At 38.7% G+C, this 22,368-nt stretch overlaps 1 protein-coding gene across 2 annotated transcripts in view; it reads left to right on the top strand.

Moving 5' to 3' along the window:
* Positions 1–22,368, top strand: part of ADAMTSL1 (ADAMTS like 1) — an 877,850-nt gene that overhangs the window by 511,410 nt on the left and 344,072 nt on the right. For both annotated transcript variants that reach the window (XM_029920116.1, XM_029920114.1), the window contains one exon: positions 17,619–17,746. In XM_029920116.1, coding sequence (XP_029775976.1) covers positions 17,619–17,746 — 128 coding nt within the window. The remainder of the gene's footprint in view (positions 1–17,618; positions 17,747–22,368) is intronic.

Below are 22,368 nucleotides of genomic sequence, written 5' to 3'. Positions count from 1 at the left end.
ACAATGGAGTATTACATGGCAATGAGAAAGAATAAAATCTGGCCATTTGTAGGAAAGTGGATGGACCTCGAGGGTGTCATGCTAAGCTAAATAAGTCAGGCAGAGAAGGACAGATACCATATGTTTGCCCTCATAGGTCTAACAGGAGAACAGGAGAAACCTAATGGAGGATCAGGAGAAGAGGAAGAGGGAAAGACAGTTGGGGAGAGAGAGGGATGCAAAACCTGAGAGACTATTAAATACTGAAAAGAACTGAGGGTTAAAGGGGGAGGGGAAGGGGGAAAGCGAGTTGGGGAGAGAGGGGGACGCAAAACCTGAGAGACTATTGAATACTGAAAACGAGGGTTAAAGAGGGAGGTGGAGGAGGAAAAGAGGGGTTGGTAATGGAGGAGGGCACTAGTGGGGAAAAGCACTGGGTGTTGTATGGAAACTAATTTGACAATAAACTATTAAAAATAAAAAATAAATAAAATCCCTGGAAATTCCAATAAATAAATAAATAAATAAATAAATAAATAAATAAATAAATAAAACAGTCCATGAGACATACTTCGCACAATACCTCAGACATTAAGCAAGTGCCCAGTAAACATCGGCAGTTATTATTACTTTCCTCCTACAGGCTGAAATTTCTGTATCTCACTCCAGGAAACCAATCTCATCTTTTCCTGGTTTCAAGGCAGCTGACAGCTTTGCCTGGTAACTAGTTTCCTGGGCAATCTCAAAGAAAGAGGCTGAGAAAAAAAACCTGAGATCCCTTTTAGTTGGGGGGTGGAGATGAGGTCTGAAGCCCACTGAAGCCAGGAAGTCTAAAACAAAAAAGATAAAGGTTGACTGAAGAAAGTCATCCTCTGAATTAGCTCATAAATGCTTGCCGAATTCAGGACTCTACCCCTCCTCTGCATCAGTCACCGTAGGAACCTCGAGCTAAAAATGGTTGGGCAGCCCTACCAGTGTCTCTCCCTCAGGCAGATTCAGTTGGTCTGGGGAGGGGCCTAGATATTGGCCACTTCTCTTGAGTTCCCAGGTAATTTAAACATGTAGCCAGAGTTGATAATCACTAATCTAATTGAATATTTTAAAGGTTCTAAACACCTCCCACCTGTTAGGGGATTTGTTTCTGATCTTGGGAGATGCTTTATAGAACCCTCCTCACATAAAACAAAATAAAACAAAATTTAGGAGCCCCTTTTCCCTAAATTAGGGATGCTATCCTAGTTCAAATAACTCATATAATTGACATGAATGCCCTTTGTAAATTCTAAATGTGTGTGTGTGTGTGTGTGTGTGTGAGAGAGAGAGAGAGAGAGAGAGAGAAAGAGAGAGAGAGGAAAAAGAGGGGGAGGGAGAGGGAAAGTGAATTATGATGCATAATGTGAAGATTATCCTGTGATGTAATTTAGAATACATAGAAGGACCCAGAACTTTTCTGGGTTACAGGATGCAGTGTAATCTGAAAAATCATCTACCAGTCATTTGAATGTATAAACTATTCAAAAATGGGAACCATAAACATTTTATACAAGATAGAAATCAGAGTCTATCTAAACAAAACAGACACTCTGAAGATAGTTCGCATCTGCATATACTAATAACCCAATTTTTTACTTTCTTTATTTTTCTTTTTCTGGATGGCTGTCATGTTAGATTAAGTATTTGGTCTTATTTCCACTACTCCCCTGAAAACTAAGTTTAATTCCTGTCCAGATGACGTACCCATCCTTATCCCATTTAATTAGACATGAAGATTCTAAATTCCTCGATGTAGGTGGATTTCTTTCTAATATTTTACAGCAACTCTCCATCCATCAACCCTGGTAGTTCCTTTTTTCCGAAATGCTCATAAACCTTTGTGCCTTATAGGAATTTAATGAGCATAAGATGAATATGTATAAGTACTTTGAAACTGTGAAACTTCAATCATATCACACCCTGCTTGGAAGCCATTGCTGGCTCAGCTGTCAGCCTACTCAAGGGCAAGTCCCTCACCTGGGACGCATCCCAGGCCATCCCAGGTCCCATCCCAGGCCATCATTCCAACCATATCTACAGTTGTTCTGACTCACTGAGACCCATGCCACAGAGAAACTGACCCGGGCCGAGCTGGAAGCAGACTGGGACACCAATTGTGTGTCATGTAGAGATGATGATAGGACAAGTCCAGTTTAGGGTAGTAGCAGATGGAACAGAAAAGAGGGAACAGAAAGGAGATACACTGCAGAAGTAAAATATCCAGTACAGACAGTTGTTTGGGTATGTGGGTATGGGGGGTGGGATGAGGTGCAGCACGAGAGGTTAGAGGGAGGGAAAATGATGCATAGTGTGTTAAGAGGAAGGATTGAGGACCCAGATACTGAGTTTGGTTTTGGACATGTTGACTTCAAGGTACTAACAAGGCATCCAGGTTAAGTGGAAATAGAATCCTGGAGATTAGGGTAAAGGAGTTTTTGTATATCATCTACAAAGAGAAGACAGTTCAAGGGAGGGAAAGTGAGTGAGATAGTAGGAGAGAAGAGGGAAAAAGAACCCTGAGGATTCCAGCATTTACTCGTCAGGATGAGTAAGAAAAGACAGGGAAGGAGCAGGCCAGTAGTCACTGCCAAAGAAGCCAGCGGAGCATATCCCCCAGCAAGGTCGGACAGACGGCCAGGGGATGTGGTGAGTTATGGGCTCCTGATGAATTTCGGAGGAGCGACGTCACTCAAGTGGTGGGGCAGAAGCCAGATCGCAAAGCGTTAAGGAATTCAGGGGTATTGAGGAAGCGAGTGCTGTGGACATGGATTAGGCTTTCAAGAAGTTTAGAAGTGAAAGGGAAAGAGGCAGGAGACAGTTTAACTTTCACCACGGACACAGCAGAAAGTAAAGGCAGAAAACAAAAAGCAGCAGCCCTGAGATAAAAGTGAGCTTGGTTTTAATAAAAAGAAGAGAAAGCGCTTTAGTCGTATAGCTCAAAGAATGCTGATAGCAGCCGTGTGTGAAATTGATTTCTGAGGCCCTGTACCAGAGACAGAGAGGCTGTGAGGCAAACGGGGTAGTAAAGCATGATTTAGCACCTTCACTTTCTGTGCGTATTACAAAACAGGCTTAAAAAAAAGATGCCTGTGGTGTGCCTCAGCAATCTTGATGTTGTCTGTGGCCAAGATCCATTTTAATATATTCCTGAGGCATTTTAGTGATTATAACATTTCTTTACACATCAGTCTATTAACTTTTCACAGTGCTAAACATGGTTAATGCACTGCACATACATATTATTTCTACCATTAAATAACATTGAGGGTGCTGAAGGAGAAAGAATTATTCTGCTGAAAACCAAAAGACGACAGGCTCAAAATGCTTGCACACTGAACGCAAAAGAGTTTTACAGATTCTCAGAGAAACAGTATTTGCTTCTGCCCTATTGAGCCTTTAAGGTCAGAGAGGGGCTCGCAAGAATCATAAAAGCACGTATTATGTTTCATATGCTAATGAACCTTTAATAAGTGGCTCTGTGAATGGCTCCTTGACACTGTCATTTAATTGACGGATGAATGGAAGATTGTATTATCTCCCATATGTACAATACTGAATGATGTTTTTCAACTATGACTTTACAATGCTAACAGTACAGGGATAAATACCTTTCATGAACTTGACTAGGAGATAGGAAGAGACAACCAGCGGGCAGATGTCTCTAATCACCAATATTATTTTCCATCTCGACACAAGGAGATCTGTATTATTTACAGATAATTATGACAAATTAAAATTGACAAAGACAAATCCTTTTAGAAAACAAATCTTTCTTATAATGATATAAAATAAGGAACTTCTGCAATCAATTTACTATGCACAATACTAAAGAAAAGTTACAGGCTATTATGTTTATAAGATAAATGATTATTTAACTAGAGAATGCTTGTCCTGATTGCCGTAGATACAACAGAAACTATATCAAGGCTGTAGCAACTGACTCTATTGCTTTGATAAAGGACCTAATATGTTGAAAATATACCAGTAAATCGAAATACTTAAAAGAAATAGCCACTGTGAGTTATACCAGTAGAGAATCACAATAACAGAGTTCTTATTCTAATACAAACTATGTCATGAAAATTACTGAGATAACCAGTATAGTAGAAGCATAAGAGGAAAACATTATTTCATAACACTTGGGAGGGGAATAAGTCAATACAGAAACTAAAAACTATTGGGGCACCTGGGTGACTCAGTTAAGCATCTGATTCATGATTGCGGCTCAGGTCATGATCTAGTTAGTGGTCCATGGGTTCAAACCCCCACCCTGCCCAGTCACTTCAGGCTCTGTGCTGGCAGTGTGGAGCCTGCTTGCAATTCTTTTTACCCCCTGTCTCTGCCCTTACCCTTCTCTCTCAAAAGCAATAAATAAACTTAAAACAAATTTTTTAAAGTAACTAAAACTCTCAAATAAAGCTAACTTTTACCTCATCATTTGGGAAACTTTTGCTTACTTACATTTATTGGTTTTTAAAAACTAAATAGTACACTTTATTAATACAAAGTACAGAGTATAATTTAGCACTTCTTTCATTACTGAGAAGTCACTTTAGGACTTGGTAGAGGTTCCAGATGCTTTGTTAGCAAAGAAAAGGAGTCCCAAATAGTCTCTCTTTAAAGAATGCATTAGACATGAGGGTGAAAGACTGAGTATCACATACTCCCTCCCTTCAAGATTTCATATCAGTTATTTTGACTCTATTAATTTCTTTTGAATGGCAGGGCTCTATGACTTAAATGTTTAGATCCACTTTTACATGAAATCAAATGGAAATATGTTCTTCCCAGTCCAGAACCCTCCCTTTAAAATTTGTATCAAATTATGCTCCTATCAAATCAAAATTTTTCCTGATTCATTCTGGTCAACATTAAACTTTTCTATGATCTGTGGTTATCTCTGATGTGCTAAGTTTTGCCGTGGTCAAAGTATGATTTAATAGATAGTCTTTACTTTTTTATAGGTAAAAGCCTATGCGTTCAATTAGGTCAGGACCCCGCCATCCACCTGTCCTCCCTCCTTCCTCCTCCTGGTACGCTAGTCTTCACAAAGCATTGCTCTCCAAGTCCTGCAGAAGGGCTGACTAACATGTCCTCAGTGATGAGGGCACTTTGGCAGAGAGGCATCTAGGACTTGGGGTGGGCCAGATCAAGGCAGGATGTGGCAGGTTAATCATCTTTCATCTTTACACATTTTGGATAAATTTAAAGTTGACATAAAAAGACATATTAATAAGCAGAAATATGATTGTCTCTACTTTTCCATGAGTCAAGTATGAATTGTTTTTTCTCTTCCATTTCATTGCCTATCTGCAGCTCTTGTACACACACACACACACACACACGTATATTTCCCCTCCTGTCTTTAAAGAATTTGAATGTATATAAATGAGAGTAAAAGCTGACAGCCACTATGAATTAGACACTCAACTACAACTTGTCCTAGTCTGTCTTGTGTTAATTATTCATTCAACGAATATGCACAGAGACTGATTACATATCCACTGTACTGGGAGTACAAAGGCATATTCATCTTTGTCCCAACCCTTCAGAAACATACAAACCCGTCCTGGGAAAGGATGTGTAAACAAGTGACTACAGCACAGTGGCCAATAAATGCTAAAATAGCCATGTGTATAGAGTCATAACAACGTGCTCCAGTTAACACGGTGATTGTACTGGAGAGATCAGAGAACATTTCACTGTAAGATGGCACCAGAACTGCATCTCAAAGCAGAAGCAGGTCACAAGTCAGAGAAAGTAAAAAGATATGAGGAAGATGGAGAGGAGGGAGGGCTAGGCTGCAGCAGGACCAGAACAGAGTAGTAGAGCTCCCCCAAGCAGCTTATCTCACAGGGCAGTGGTGCCCAGTCCCCCAAATGCAGAGGACACGTGTGATCAGGAACAGCATAAATGAGTCTAGGATGTTGATTTAGGGTCAGGTTCAGAAAGGTGGTATGTGCTACACTAATAACTTGGCCTTTATCCCATATCCAGTGGTTCTTAACCCTTTCTGGAGAATCTAGTGAAAGCTAGGAGTCCCCTCTCCAGAAGTTTGATAGTAACAAATATACACCCAATTTGTCACATACAGTTTCTGAGTCCTCATATCACATCTGGAACCCATTACTGGATGGAACCATAGAAAGTCTCTTAGATGAGAGTGGACAGTTTAGTTTTGAATTCTAGAAAGATAATTAGCAAAAGTGTGGAGGACAGACTGGATGGAGGTCAAAACATCAGATGAGAAGCCTGTTGCAAAATGCCAGGCACGAGGCCCTAGAACCAGAACAAAAGTGTGAGTATGGGTGGAGAGCATAGTAATGGAAGACAAAGGCACTTCATAAATGGAATTGATAAGGCTTGGTGTCTGAGTAAAGGTAGATATTCAGTGTCAAGTATTCTGTATTGCTTTGTTCTTTGTGTTTCTCTTATGTTCTCACTAAAGTATAAATCCTCTGAAAGGTGTTCCTGCCCCAGGCTGGACCTGGGGGTGAGCAGAAGCAGAAACATAAGGATGTAGGATTAAAAGTTAACATTTCATGAGAAAACAAGTCCCTTCACCAAGCAAGAGGCAGAGGTCTATGGGGTAGTGAGCTCTGGGACTGATGGACAGTTGCTGGTAGACGCTGAGAAGCAGGCAGGACCTGCTGAAATTGGCAAATCTGGATGAGAGACAATCATGTCAGAGCAGCAAGTCAATTTTCTGGTTTTCATCTGTGTGTTACTTATAAGACTTCATGTCCCCAGAGTGTCTAGTGGAGTATAGAGACTGAAGAAATCTATTGACTATCAGCATGATAAGCAATTATGATGCTTCTGGACTTCTGGGACACTTGGTTTGCCTTACACTGGTTATGGAAAAATATTATCGGGACCTCAAGTAGACCCTCAGTTTGACTAACTGTCAAATGCCTAAACTTGTGAAGCTATTCCAGTTATTCAAGCTTTTACTTATGACTACAGGTTAAAACCAGAGGGGAATGTATCTATTGAAGATACAGAGATATGGTCACTGAAGTAGCTATTGCTTTTCAAACGTATATCTGAGTTATAGGTGCAGTGTTTTTGACAGAATTCATTTCCTTGTGTGGAAGAGCTGGGGTGGTGGCATGTATTTGAACGGGAGAAGAGAAGTCCCAGAATTCGACACCACTTGGACGTGTTAACTGGCCCCATTTTTGTTCCCCTTCTTTTACATCCCACCCTGCCCTGTGCTTATGCTGTGCCCTGTGTATGCTTTTGAGAAACAGTGACAAGTAAACAATTAATCTAGGATTTGAAACAGAATACACCTCCAAAGCCTTTCACCATTATGAAATATTTGTCCAATGTCTTATACTTTTTTCTAAATGATATGCATAATAATTATTTCACTGATAACTGTAGGTAGCTCAAAAAGGAAAGCATAGAATTCTTTGCCCTCAAGGAATTTGCAGCCTAAATGGGAAGATAATTGGTGTGTGAAATGATAATCCTGAAGAGCCACTACATCTTGTGTTAAATATAACTCATTCCATACTAATTCTTGCCAATTGATAATGCCTGGATGGAACAGCAACTAGCTGCAGATTAAGCAGGATTTTGAGAGTGTGGAGAGCTTGGCATTCTTTTAGTTTCTGGGTATGGGACTCGAATGCAAGCAAAAGTAGAAACAAGAATGTAGAATAGAAGAAAACATATAGCATTAATTCAAGGACAATGTTTTAGATTTCAATTCCAAACACTCATCCTGCAATATCCAAATGGCACACGTAAGAGAAAGCACTCAATGGTGAACATAGGAATAGAGCCTATATGACACTCCAAGTCCTATGAAACTTCATTCAGAATCAAGGCAGCACATTTTTTTCCTGGCCCAGATGACACCATGGTCAACAAAGGAAAAGTGAGGGAAGTTCTAAAATCAGAGACTTGAGATTGGCAAGAACAGATCTTTTTTCCCCCCGGCTTTTCTATTATCAACTACAATTTGAATTTTTGTTCATCAGACGCCAAAGCCATATTAACTTATTAACTTTCCAGTTTCCGCAACGAGTCACAGAGTGAGCCATTTCTCTGTCAGGAATTCTTTCTCCGTGATTCCAAACCCCAACATGTGCTTTCCAGAGCCTCAGATGTTTCGTTAGTTCTACAGATGTTTCGTAAATGCATATCAGCAGAATTTGCCAGGGCTGCAGAAAGAATCTACGGCTGATTGGAGTCACAATTTGGACAGGGCTTGAGTTAGATGTGATGGAACCAGAAACTAAAACTTCTAACTGGCTCACCAGGAAGTCAGGAATCCACAGAAAGAGCAGAGAAGGAATTCCATTTCAGGAGGTGTTTCAAACATGCCTATTTTGGGGAGTGGAAGGGTGTGGAAGCCCCCAGAGATGATTCTTCACTGTTTTCCTTGGTGCTTGGCCTGCATATTATTTTCTACTGAAGATTTTTATTTTCTAAGTATAGAAAAAAACAGCAGCCAAGACAAACTGCTTCATTTTCAGGACTCCAGGTAAAATGGTCTATTTCACAATTGACGTAAAATAGGATAAAGGCTTTGAAATATCCCTACAAGTGCAAAGGGCCAAGAATGTGAGGACTGTCAGCACAAACATCGGCATAAATTGTTTTTAAAAATTACTACAGTTTGTATAGGGTACAATTCTCCTGTTGTCTACTTTTCCTTTGTGAAAGACATGGTGTTATTCATTTCACCCTTCTGCTCTTAATTGAGCTGTCCCTAGGTTCAGAACCTAACTATTAATTTAAAGCACATTATTATAGTAAAAAAAAGAAAACCAGACTGACAAAATCCTTCAAGTAGGAAATTTACTTATACACATATATGGTCTAAAAGATTACAGTCTGGAGGATATATACATATATAAATATACATAGACATAGATGTGCATGTATATACACACACAGTACACATACATACATGTACGTATATTTGCTACATACACATCTACATAGGTTTTCATCCAAACTTTGAGTGTGAAATCTCTATCAGAAAGAATGCATAAAAAAGAGAATGCATATCATGTTTATATTAATATTCTATCAGTTTTTAAATATTAATGCATTAAAATTTTTAATGTTTATTTAATTTTGAGAGAGAGACAGACAGAACGTGAGTGGTGGAGGGGCAGAGAGAGGGAGGGAGACACAGGATCAGAGCTGGTTCCAGGCTATGAGCTGTCAGCACAGAGCCCAACGTAGGGCTTGAACTCACCCAACTTCAAGATCACAACCTCAGCTGAAGTCAGATACTTAACCAACCATCCACCCAGGTGCTCCACTGTCAGTATTAAGACAAAGTAGAGCATTTCTGTTTGCTAAGTTTATGCTTTTAAAGTAAAAGAAACTGACAATGATAGAATATTTTATGATGCTTTTTCTTGAGATTAGCCAACTCAAAACATTCAATTACCAGTTGCAAATTTCCTGAATACTAATATTTGCTCAAATCAGCAATTATTGATTTTTAATTCAGCTGGCTGTGAAATTGGGTTCAGGTGGAGCTCCCCAAAATGCCCAGAGGCTTCTGCAGCAGTTTCTTAAATGAACTGTAATCCAGCCTTGTCCTTGGATAGGATACAAAAAAATCAAAGTACCATAGCTCTGAAATGAAAATCACACTGAAGCATTTGATATTGAGCAGAGTCAGGTTTTTGTTTCCTAAAAAGTAATAACACTGTCTTAATTCCATCTCCCAAGTTGTTATTCCCAGAGTGAGGAATAATTCTAAGTACACAATATTTTTTTAAACAAAAGCAACATTAGTTCTTGTCATTCTACTAAAAAAAAATTGTATGTGCTGAGAGACACTGTTTAAAAATGGAAAGGAAGGTCAAAATGTGAAGCTAGGCAAAACAAAAGGTGGTAAGATAACAGGTGTAAAACCTGAAGGGATCAGGTACTAACTGTGTGACTTGTCAGGCGATTGTCACTTGTGGCAGAGATGAAAAAATTAATACTAACATGCCAGAAATTACATCCAGGACTTTACATATATTCTCTTGGTTAATCTTCACAGTCACCCTAGTAAGAGAAGTATCAACTTTCCCCTTTTACAGATGAAGAAACTGTGCTCACAGAGATCTGACAATGTGCTGAAGGCAAGTTGACCAATATATGACTAGTAAAGTCTTTCTGAGACCCACAGCCAAGTTCTTTCTTCTATACAATGGTATAGGTTGTTCAACCTCCCTAAGCCTCAATTTTCTTGTTAGTAAAATAAGAGGGAAAAAAATCCAACCTGACATGGCTCAATGGGAGGATTAAATACGATAATTTGGGTAAAATCTGGCATACTTCCTCATACATAGGGACTTAATAAATCCCAGCCAGCATTTCCCCCTCACCAGTAACCCTCCAGGCTTAGGTACAATTAGGTGCCCTCATAGGAATGTGAAAGGGGTGTGCTAGGGAGCACACGTGCACAGGCACAGTGGAAGGAAAAGGAAGACAGGTACCCAAAAGTCTTTCTGAGGTCTGCATAGCTTTTACACCATGTTATAGAATTGACTTTTCTCCTCGGTAGCAAGGGACAGACTTCATGCAGTGGCCTCTGAAAGACTGTGCTCTGTGTCACTGGCAGTTCATCATATCCCCCAGCAGTGCAGCTGTGATAAGAACCAGATGATCTGAATTTCCTAAGCAAAGCCAGCAGCAAATATCTGGGAAGGCGCAGGCCTCAGTATCCACACGCTCTGCTCTTTAAGAAAGGACATCAAAAAGCGAATGGACTTTTACAAGAGCCCAGTTGCAGCTTAATATCTATAAGTTCTCAGATCAGGGAACCACAACCCCTACCATGTAAAGTTGGTGGCAGAACCAGTATTCCAAATTGTGAAAGAAGCCAAAGATTAGATAAGATTTAGAGAGACCTGGTATGTATAGAGGAGTTAAAAATGGAATCGGCAGATTCATTTCCAGAGCTTGGTACATGAACAGGATGTTTCTGCGTGTTGGCTTCTCCATTTTGCATGGGCTCATCACAGAAAAATGTGCCTCTCATCACTGTGTATGTGGGGAGTGGGCTGCCCTTCTTTTTAATTTAGAGGGATGCACCATCCATTTGTACAATCACATGCACGCCTGACTTAAGCTAAATGCTGTCACAGAGCAGAGGAAAACCAGAGACTCGGGTAACTTTTTTACCGATCTTGAAATAGAAAGAAGGGTTCTTTGCCTCATCCCATAACCTATTGTGCTACATTTGAAGATCTCTTGGTTTTGAAAAACGCTTCGCTTATAAATGTAACTTCATCTGTTATATAACTTCAAGTTTACAAAAGCCTATCACCCATTTCCTCAGAACCTATTTCCCTTTTTATTTAGTTCCATTCAGCTTGACCTCTTACTCCAATGGTTAGAAAAAATATTTTCCAAGGCCTCTGTATATATATTAATAGAACTGCAGAGTCTGGAGTTTTATTTATTTTATTTGTTTAAAATAAAGTTTTGTTTATTTAAACATTTTTTATGGTTTTATTTATTTTTGAGAGACAGAGAGAGACAGCGCAGGCAGGGGAGGGTCAGAGAGAGAGGAAGATACAGAGTCCAAAAACAGGCTCCAGGCTCTGAGCTGTCAGCACAGAGCCCAAGGTGGGGCTCGAACCCATGAACCATGAGATCATAACCTGAGCCAAAGTAAATGCTTAACTGACTGAGCCACCCAGGCGCCCCTATGTTTATTTATTCATTTTGAGAGAGAGAGCATGAGCAGGGGAGGGGAATAGAGAGAGAGAATTTCAAACAGCCTCCATACTGTTAGTGTGGGGCCCGATGCAGGGCTCAGAATCATGAACCGGGAGATCATGACCTGAGCCAAAACCAAGAGTTTAACAATAACCAATTAAGCCACCCAGACGTCCCTAGAACTCCAGTCTGTTGATTGCTAATGTGTGCTTCACCCTACAACATTGTTCCTAAGTTCTTGATAACCTGTCCACTGAAAGAGGCTTCTGAATAAAGTGGTACATAGGAGGTCATTCTAAGGCTCATCTATTAGATCAGATGCAGGGAACTCTTGCTTCACGTTATTACTCCAGCTGCTAAACTACTTAGCTGTCAGGTTTAGAGCTGTTCACCTGAAACTTGGTTATTGATCTTAGAGCAATTGGCTCTGAAATCAACCGCAAAACTATCAAGTAAAAACCACATTTAGGTAAACCAGCAATGATGAGGAAATGACACCATTCTGAGGTTGATGGGTTTATGGAAGCTACTCTAATCCTCTTCCAATACTCCTAGGATGTCTATGATGATCTGTGGCCACAGCCTGCATTACATGAGGTTGTCATTGAATGAGGCTTGGCACCTCTTAACTGGCCAGAGCAATGGCTGGATAGGCCCAGGGAGCTGATTGATGAATTTTCCTACAAGAAAGTAGTTCATTTAAGAGTCGTCACCAATGCTACATTCAAAGGTCATAATGTGGCATCAATGATCTAGAAATAGCTAGTCTTTTTCTAAATTGAATAACTCCAAGCAAATACTCAATTTTCAAGAATTATAGAACCAAGACTCGGGCCTTTCTTCTCTCAGCGTTCACTGGATTTCTGAAATGTTGGCTCAAAAAAGGCACTAATTGTCCACTTTAACACATCCAATAACTACAAGGTAAAAGAAGTGCTACAATAAAAGATGGGATTTATAATGGACTTTTCCCTCAAGTTCAATATCAGATCCAGTATTGACCATTTTGGATAAATCTACCAGTGAAACATTGGTTTAAATAAAGAACTTAATAGTTGCTCTTCAGTTCTCAGTCAATTCATAGCAAATGACCATCATCTCACCTGACACTGTTGCTGAAATTCCCTGAAGTGGGGTCAGGGGTCACCCCTTGGTCACTGTTCCGTAGCCTCCATGATCTTGCTTCTGAGATACTGAGATTAAAATTCTACATGTATGTGATTAAAATAAACTTGGAAACCACTGACTGGGGTGTATTTTAGAAGCTTAGAATTCTGGTTTCAGAAGCAATCATCACTGCTTTTTAGGCAACTCATTATCTACACCTTATTTTTTTTTTGCCTCAGTTTCTCTTGCTAGATGCAACTCAAACTAACACTTTAAAAACAAAATGCTATTGTGGAGAGGAATGCACATCTCAGAATAAGAGAGAATAAGCTTGAGTCCCTTCTGGACCAGGCACAAAAGTTGTTTATACTGAAGGACTTCTTAAAAACCATAATAAGCGAATACTGGTAGGTCTTAAATGATCTGAGAGGTATTGCTGAATTGTCATTTCTGGTTACAGATGTAAAAATCAGGCACAGTGAAAGAGGAGGGAAATCACTTTACTTTCTCTGACATTAAACATTGATTCCGTTGACATGAATTATGTTTATTCCACTTGCTAAAAGACACCTTGGAGATGATTCCAGTTTGAGAAAAAAGGCGCCTAACTTTTTTTCTGAGTCCGCATGTGATCTCTTTCAGAGCACTGTGGGTACTTCTTATGTCTAGTTGTGCTGAAACTTGTAACTTGTAATGAGGTAAGATACAACCTCACATTAGGCAGAGCCATATTAGTGCTTCTTTAGACAAGGTACATGAAAAATACTGAACAACTTTAGCACAGAGTTTGAAACAATTTGTTTCTCTAGAAAAACAAAATCTCAACTGTATATCATTTCCAAAAGAGCTTATCCAGAGAGCAGCCAGATGGAACCCTCCTAAGGATTTGGCATTCTGGTGTTCTTGACTCACATGGAAATGGAGTTCACATGTGAATTCTGTGTGTGGAATTTTTTTTCAGTTGTAATAACTGGATGGTATCATAATTTGTAATACTCATCTTGCTCTTAATTATTTCATGAATCCTTGCATTTGTGATTTTGGTTTTCATCTCAGACTTATTTAATTTGAATAAAATGAGGGACATTGTACCATACAAATGTATGATTGTCACACAAATCGTCCACATCCAGCAAATACCATAGCTCTCTCAACAGAATTTCTTCCAGTCACACAGAGCAAACTAAAAGGGAGCCAGAAGATGCATAATAAAGTGTTCAAAAATCTGAGGAATGAATTTAATGGGTGTATGGACAATGTATACTTCATTGCCAGAGTCTTTTCTCCTTCAGTATTTAATTAAGCTCTGGAAACAGAGTGCCCCATATTGCCTTGATTAGAGATTGATTTTATTAATCCTAAAAAACCAGGCTTCAGAGCTCAGTAAATACTTCCTTTAGAAAGAGCAGACTTTGGGGTAAGCAATGCGTTTCTGTTATCCATTCTATTCCACATTTTATAGGAGCCTCAAACTACTGACAGATCATATAACCAGGCAAATGCAATGTGGCAGGTGGCTGGAAGATTCTGCTGTGGGAAAGCCAGAGTTTTCAGGGAGATAATGCCTTAAAGTTCTAGTGTCTCCACTAACCTCATCAGGAAGAGGCACTAGTACTTTCCCAGAGTACCTCCTATAACCTTTCAGAGTACATCTATGTTTATAAATTAAGGTAGCAATAATATAAATAAAGACAGTGAATGCTTGTATAGTGGTTAAGCTCTATTAACTTCTAAAAATATATGTACATGTATATTTTTATGGTGATAAAATTTGCCATTTTAATCCTTTTTAAGTCTACTGTTCAGTGACATTATGTGTATTCACACCATTGTACAACCATCACCCCAATAATCCATCTCCAGAATTCTGTTCGTTTTCCCAAACTGGAACTCTGTACACATTAAAAATAATTGCCCTTCCTCCTGTCCCCCGGCTCCTGGCAGTCATCTTCCATTTTCTGTCCTATGGATCTGACTACTCCACGTACCTTATATAAGTAGAACCATACAATATTTGTCCTTTTGTATCTGTCTTATTTCTCTTAGTATGATGTCTTCAGGGTTCATTCACTTTGTAGCATGTGTCATAATTTCCATCTATTTAAGGCTTGGTAGTATTTTGTTGTGTGTATAAATTACATTTTAGTTATCCATTCATCCACTGATGGACATTTGGGTTATTACAACCTTCCATGATTTTTATATATTAAATATTTTAATTCTCACAATACTAGTATTTATTATCCTTATTTTCTGATTAGAAGACTGAAGCATAAGGAGGTCACAACTAAGAAGCTCTGAGCAAAGATTCTACTCCAAGTTGAGTAGTTCCCTCAGTCCTTTACTATGCTAGCCTGTGCTAGCCCTTTGCAGATGATTTATGAATCTAAATAAAGCTTCCGTCATTTACATAAGCCTTGATACAACACTCTGAGGTGAGGTTTCTGACTTGTCCAGATTTTAAAAGGTCCAAGGAGGGGCACCTGGAGGGTTCAGTCAGTTGAGCTTCCAATTCTTGATTTCAGCTCAGGTCATGGTTGCAGAGTTGTGGGATCAAGCCCCATGTCAGGCTCTGTGCTAAGTGTGGAGCCTACTTAAGATTCTCTGTCTCTCTCCCTCTGCCCCTCTCCCCGACTCACATTCTCTCTCTCTCTCTCTCTCTCTCTCAAATTAAAAAAAATTAATGTAAAAGGTCCAAGGAGTTGTCAGTTTGATAAGAGAACCTCATAGCAACTGATCTATAAAGAAGCTCATTACTACAAAATAAACAAGGATGTTCTTTTCTTTCTCTGGAGCCCCTCCTATATGGGTGATATAACATTGAGTATAACTAGGTACTGCATGACAAAATAACTAAAAATAAAAATAATAACATCAATAACAATCTGAGTTGTCACTGTAGACCTAATATACACTGACCCCTTCATTGACATTATCACAAGTTCCCACAATGCTTTGTAAGAGGTCACCTTCATGTTGCCTTCAGGTCCCAACCTTTCCCAACATTCCACTTTTCCCATGCTCTCTCTTCAGAGACAAAACTGAAGGTGACATGTCATATTGTCTAACATGTCCATTTTCTTACAGGTTTGTTTTTTTCTAATTTAAATTTGAAATTTTAATGTTTTTCAGAAGCGTGTTCTTGATTGATAGAGAAGATACCATCTTTTGTTAATGTTTATTTAATTTTGAAAGAGAGAGAGGTAGGGGAAGAGCAGAGAGAGATGGAGACAGAGGATCTAAGTGGGCTCTGCATTGATAACAGAGAGCCTGACACAGAGCTCTAACTCAGGAACCATGAGATCATGACCTGAGCCAAAGTCAGATGCTTAACCAACTAAGCCACCCAGACAGCCCTGAGAAGATACCATTTTTAATATTTGAATATCTTGTTTGATTTACTCGGTAAGATAATTTGGCCCCAGTTTGCGTTAGCTATTTGTAGAACTGTTGCTACGGACTGAATTGTACCCTGCACCCCAATTCATACATTAAAGTCCTAACCCCCAATGTGATAGTCTAATATGGAGATGGGGCCTTTGGGAGGTAATCAGTGTTAATAAAATCATGAAAGAGGTCCCTTTTGATGGGCTTCATGTCCTTAGAAGAAGAGACATGAGAGAGTTTGCTCTGTCTTCTCTCGGTCTGTCCATGCTTATACAAAGCGGCGGTCAGGTAAGCACACAGTAAGAGGACTGCCTTCTGCAACCCAAGGGGAAAGCTCTCACCAGAAGCCTCCCATGCTGGCACCCTGTTCCCTGATTTTCAGCTTCCAGAACTATGAGAAAATAACTTTTTGTTTTTTAAGCCACTCAGTTTGGTATTTTTTATGGCAGTTTAAGCAGACAAATACAACTGTGTATATACATATATGACATTCTCAATTTATCATAACATAATTATGGGTAATATGTATTAGTGCTTTACTCTGAAACTAGTCCTAGGCTAAGTTAATTTAGCTAATCTTCTTCTATAGTGTAATGTGTGTATGTGTGCATGTAGTGGCATGGTTATAGTATTATATCTGTTTTACAGAAAGAGAAAGTTTAGTAGAGGTAGGTGGTAATTCAATTGTTCAAGGGCACCTGGTAAAAACATAACCCATGTGCAACCCAGACAATTTCTAATTCTAGAGCCTATTGTTTAAACTATGGCACAAATTTTATCTTTGACTCATAGGAGAAATGTGAAGTTCAACATAGAGACCTGCATATACCTGTTTTCTACACAGTAGGTATAGCTTTCTCTAGGAAGCCTGTCGGAAATAAGCAAACCTACTTGTCAAGAGGCAGCCCCTGCATTACTGATGTTACTTCATGCAGTTGTTCTAATTAACAAGTCCGAATTCTGGAAATGATGTTGCTCCATTTAAAAAACTGTCAATTGTAAAAAATGTTAAATTTTGGAAGGTAATGCTGATATGCACATTACAAGCTTCTCAGAACAGAAGCTTCTCTGAGAACAGTTTCTCTATTTTCACAGAGAGGTAGTAGGTGAATAGATTTATGAGCCCCAGGGCAAAGTCATGACTTCAGTGCAAGACGTGACTTCAGTTTATCTTCCCCTCACCCAGATTCCCATTTCTTGCCCCCTTTTCTATTTGCTCCATTAGGCAAATCCTTTGTCACTTTCAGTCATAGCCCAGGGCTCTAAACTCAAAGAGCCCTCTCCCCAAACACATTACTATATTGGAAAGAATCTAATGAATGTTTTCATCTCCAGCAAGACTACCATATGCACACACTTTAGGACACGTGTTTCAGGGTCCAATAGGGACGTGATACTGACCACTCTCTTTTTTCTCACAGAGCTCCAGGACAGCACGCTCTGAGGAGGACCGGGATGGTTTGTGGGACGCTTGGGGCCCGTGGAGTGAGTGCTCACGCACCTGCGGTGGAGGCGCCTCCTATTCTCTGAGACGCTGCCTCAGCAACAAGTAAGTCCTGCACCCCAGAAGGTAGAGAGATTGTAAGGCCCACATGTAGCAGGTTTGATTCAACTTTTGTGGTTGGGTTATTAAGAGCGTTTTGTTCCACACAAATCGTGTGGAAGGAAGGTACAAAGAATTAAATATGTGGATCTCCAGCTAGGTTATTTATATGCTCTTATATGATAAGCAATATAGAATTATCTCATTTACATAGAAAATTTTGTCTGTTTCCATGGTTAACCTATAAGTAGAAATGGACCTTGTATATTTAGGTCCACAGTATATGGCATTTTTTGAATCCCCTTAAATTTTGGTGACAAGAATAACAATATTAACGTTAAAAGCATATTAAGTTTATGTTGATCCCAATGTTATCAAGCACTTTGCAAACAAGTTATATGTTGGTTTGGGTTTCTTGATGGCTGAAAGGTCCCCTAGATTATTTAATTCAATGAATGATGAAGTTTGCATATAAGGAGGTTTGGAAAGCAGAAACTGCATGGGAATTGGTCATGGGAATGAGAGCAGTGGTGAAGGTGGAGAGTGGCTAATGGTTTCTAAGCTGAAAGTAAAGGCCTGAGTCATTACAATGGAAAGTCTACTTCAAATAATAATAATTCAGAACTGTTTCCTGAGCTGTGTGGTCTATGACTAGATTTTTCTTCAAACTATAAAATACGAAGTTCTCTAACAATATTTTTAATGAGAGATTTTTATTTGACAGTGAAGAGTGTTACATGTGACAAGTAGGAGGTTTGATCAAAATTACTGTATATTATGAAACATGGAACACAAGAAGGAAATATCTATATATCTACCTCTCTCTATCGATAGGTAGATATATCTGTTGATTCTTCTAGACTTTCATGAATAAACAGCACAAAGCGCTGAGATATAGGTTCAGAAAAAGGTCAGCTTACTCTAAAGAGAGAATTTCTTGAAGCCACGGTCCAAGTCTTACTCTTCTCTATGTCCTCCAGGCCTGTGCATGGTCTGCAGATAGATTTTCCTTCACTGAATCCATCGATAACTAGAGACCATTTTGGTTCCAAGCAGATCCCAGTGGAAATGATGTACCCTCGGAAACCTGGCCAAAGGGCATATCTTGCAAGAAACCAGATCAATTCTGTTATTCAGCCATTCCAGTGTTTGGGTCTACTCAGAAGATGGAGCTATTGGAGTGTATCCACTAGCAAGTTTGTTTGTCATCTTTGGAGACCAGCCTCATAACAGACTAGATCCCTGAGCTGAATGGAAAAAACTAGACCTTTCATTTTTATGATTCACTTCTTCTCTTAGTCTCAAATATCAAACACCTCCTACATCTGTACTACACGATACTACATGGCGATAGCACTGAAGATATAGCTGATAACGAACACACGTCAGCAAAGCCAAAATGCACAAATTTGAAATGTTCCTATTATGCAGTTTTCTCAAATGACCAGGCTTGAGTATGCTATAGGGGTGAGCCAAAACATGTGAATCACAAAGCAACCTTCATAGTGGCTCATTGATGTGAACACTACATTGTGAGAATCTTGTACGGAGTAAGAGACTGACAAACAACATAAGGGGTAAATTACAATTACAGGTAGAACTCTGTCATTCGGTAAAGCATCAAATATATTATAGCATCACATAACATCAGTTATGTGAAATTCACACTTACCAGTTTTGTCACCTAGTAAATTAAGGCTCCAATTGTTTGGAATTTATTAAGGTACTATAGAAGATATCATTTGTCATCTATTCATAATGAATTAGAAAAGTAAATAGAAATTCTATAAATATAAAAGTATAGACTACAGGTCCCTATTTGACTTCCAAATATTGAAAAAAAATACATTAAGTAAACTCCTACTGGGCTGGATAGGAAGCTAAAACAATGGCGAGAGGGGCAGGACCAGCAACCTACCCCAAGTGGTCAGCTGTGGCCATCTTATCCATTTTGTAATGGCTAATGAACTTAATAGGCTTTCTATCATCTCCACTCCACATTTAAACATCCAATTTTAATGCAGTGACCTTATATTCTCTAGAAATATCACAGGCTATGAATGTGTATGCACTTAGAGGCCCAACAGGTTAACTAGAATGTGTGTTGTAGTCTACCAGTAAGCACTCAAATTCATCCTAAATAAATCCCATTGAGCTGCTGATTTCATTTGCCTGACGGATTTTCCAGGCCTGGTCTCACATTTAGCTCTGATATTGTTAAATTTATCAGCTAATAATTACTCTATTCCAAATATGATAGAACTGTAAAAGGAACTAAAATACTCATATTTTATGGAATAAATGACAACTGCTCAACTTCTGGAGTTCATTATGTTCTGTGATGGATGGGGAGATTGGGAAGAGGCTTGGTTAACTCTGAGTTTGAGAGCATCTTCTCTGAGTAATCTGGAAAAGAGAGTACAGGAAAATAAAAATGAGTGAAGGGAAAGCAGGGTGAAAATATAAATAAGCATTAAATATAAAACCCATCCTTCTCATTGGCAGTGTAAGAAAATGCCTAAGGGGATACTGAGCAGAATCCTTCCTTTGCCTTCTCCATCCTTTTCCTAGGCTCACAGAAAGTAAGCAGTGCTTAATTTTGCCACTCTCTGATATTAAAGTATTGATAATTACCTTCACTTGCAACCCTGGCTTGAGCAATAAGGACCATGTAAATTTTTTTTCTACAACATTTACGAATTTCTGTAAGATTATGTTAGGTTTCTTTGAGTAACTCTTATAATACAACAATTGCTAATCTTGCATAAGTCTGCTTTGATTTTTGTGTCATAATGTCTGCTCTTATTTTTCTTCTAATTAGAAAATGGACTATACATACATCTACTTTATGATGGCTTTTTATTTCAAGTGAATTAAATAGTATATCAACTACCTTGAGAAGCTACTGCTTCTGTCCAATTCTTCACGGCCCCCAGTAGATATTCTGAAGTAATATTTATAACAAGTGTGTTTTTCTCATTTATCTAGTATTGTGTGTTGTTTAGTGGAAACTATCCTTCTTCAACCTAAATTACTTAAGCATATAGTTTTAAATTTGATACTAAAGGTCTGTCTCTGAGAGCTCTAGCTTTGTCTTCAGCCAGTTAATTTAACTTTTCCCATAAAGAGTTCCAGATGCATAAGGCACTTAAGAATACTGTGTGTAACGTCATATGTACCACTGTATTAGGTCGGTGCCAAAATCAAGGTCAAAGGGGTAAACTGCTGTTCATTTGAAATGGCAGTGAGTCAGATAGCTGGGTGCTCTTAAGTGTGGTGTCAACCTTTATACAGACGCCTGAAGAGGACCTAAAGGTCTTTTGTGACATTTTTACCATCTGAAAGGCCAAATTAAACTCCAGACCAATAAATAGTATGGATTAGTGATTGATACATTAAGAGTAAGAATACTTTGTTTAATCCCAACTGATTAAATGAAGAGCTTGTCAAACTTATATGTAATCAAATATCAAAAAAAAAAGGCTTACATATAAAGGATGAAAGCATTTTTTAAGGTTAATACATTTTGTATTGCATTTTTTAGTAGAATAGAATTTTTTGGAGCTGAATAAAATTATTAGATGAACAAGAGATAAAATCGTCACACTGTGGAGGAGTCTAAAAAAAGATTGTAATATTGTTCCAAAGGGATGTGGCTACCAGAATGTTGTCAATATAAATACAGAAAAATCAAAATAAATATCCTCAAGGGCTTTTATCTCACAGTAATGGGAAAGATCATTCAAACTTGTCATTTCATAATAATTACACTAAGTGAAATTAAGCTAACACAATTACAAACACAATTTAATTACAAATACAATTTTTCTCCCATAAAACTATTGATACTTGCAGCAATAGAAGCCTTAGTTAGCAAGTAATTTCTACATTATATAATAATAAATACCAAAAGAAAAATTTTAACATTAGAATTTGGCTTCTTAAATAAATATTTTTTTCCTTTAAAGTCATTTCATCTCTATCATAACATCCAGTTATGTTACACAGGACTTGTTTTAAAACTTTTCAGAACTTACAGCTAAAGTGAGCCCCAAAGAAAGATATACCTGTTATTCTTCATCTAGTGTTATATGTTATCAGTCTTGTTTTCATTGGAAATGCTTGAGTTTTTGTTTAAACGAAAAATATACAAGTTCAGAATGGGTCTGACTACTCTGTCATTTATATGAAGAGGTCTCTTTATTGTGTTAGGAAAGATTTAACATTTTAGGAGGTTTAAGAGTTTTTGATTGCCTTCTTTTTACTTCCTGGGTTAAAGCCTAATCTAAATGATTACCAGGACTTCTTTTTTTTTTTTCTTTTATAGTTTATTGCCAAGTTGGTTTCCATATACCACCCAGTGCTCATCCCAACAAGTGCCCTCCTCCATGACCATCACCCTCCTTCCCCTCTCCCCCTCCCCCATCAGCCCTCAGTTTGTTTTCAGTATTCAAGAGTCTCTCATGATTTGCCTCCCTCCCTCTCCCCAACTATTTTTCCCCTTCCCCTCACCCATAGTCCTTTGCTAAGTTTCTCCTGTGATTACCAGGACTTCTAATAGCCCCACTCATATATCTTAGAGGTATGTGGCTTCCCCCCCCCCCCCCCACAAGCTCTGATCTTTCAGG

Source organism: Suricata suricatta, chromosome 13 (genome assembly GCF_006229205.1).
Source record: "Suricata suricatta isolate VVHF042 chromosome 13, meerkat_22Aug2017_6uvM2_HiC, whole genome shotgun sequence".
NCBI lineage: Eukaryota > Metazoa > Chordata > Mammalia > Carnivora > Herpestidae > Suricata > Suricata suricatta.
This window is presented reverse-complemented; position numbering and strand designations above follow the sequence as displayed.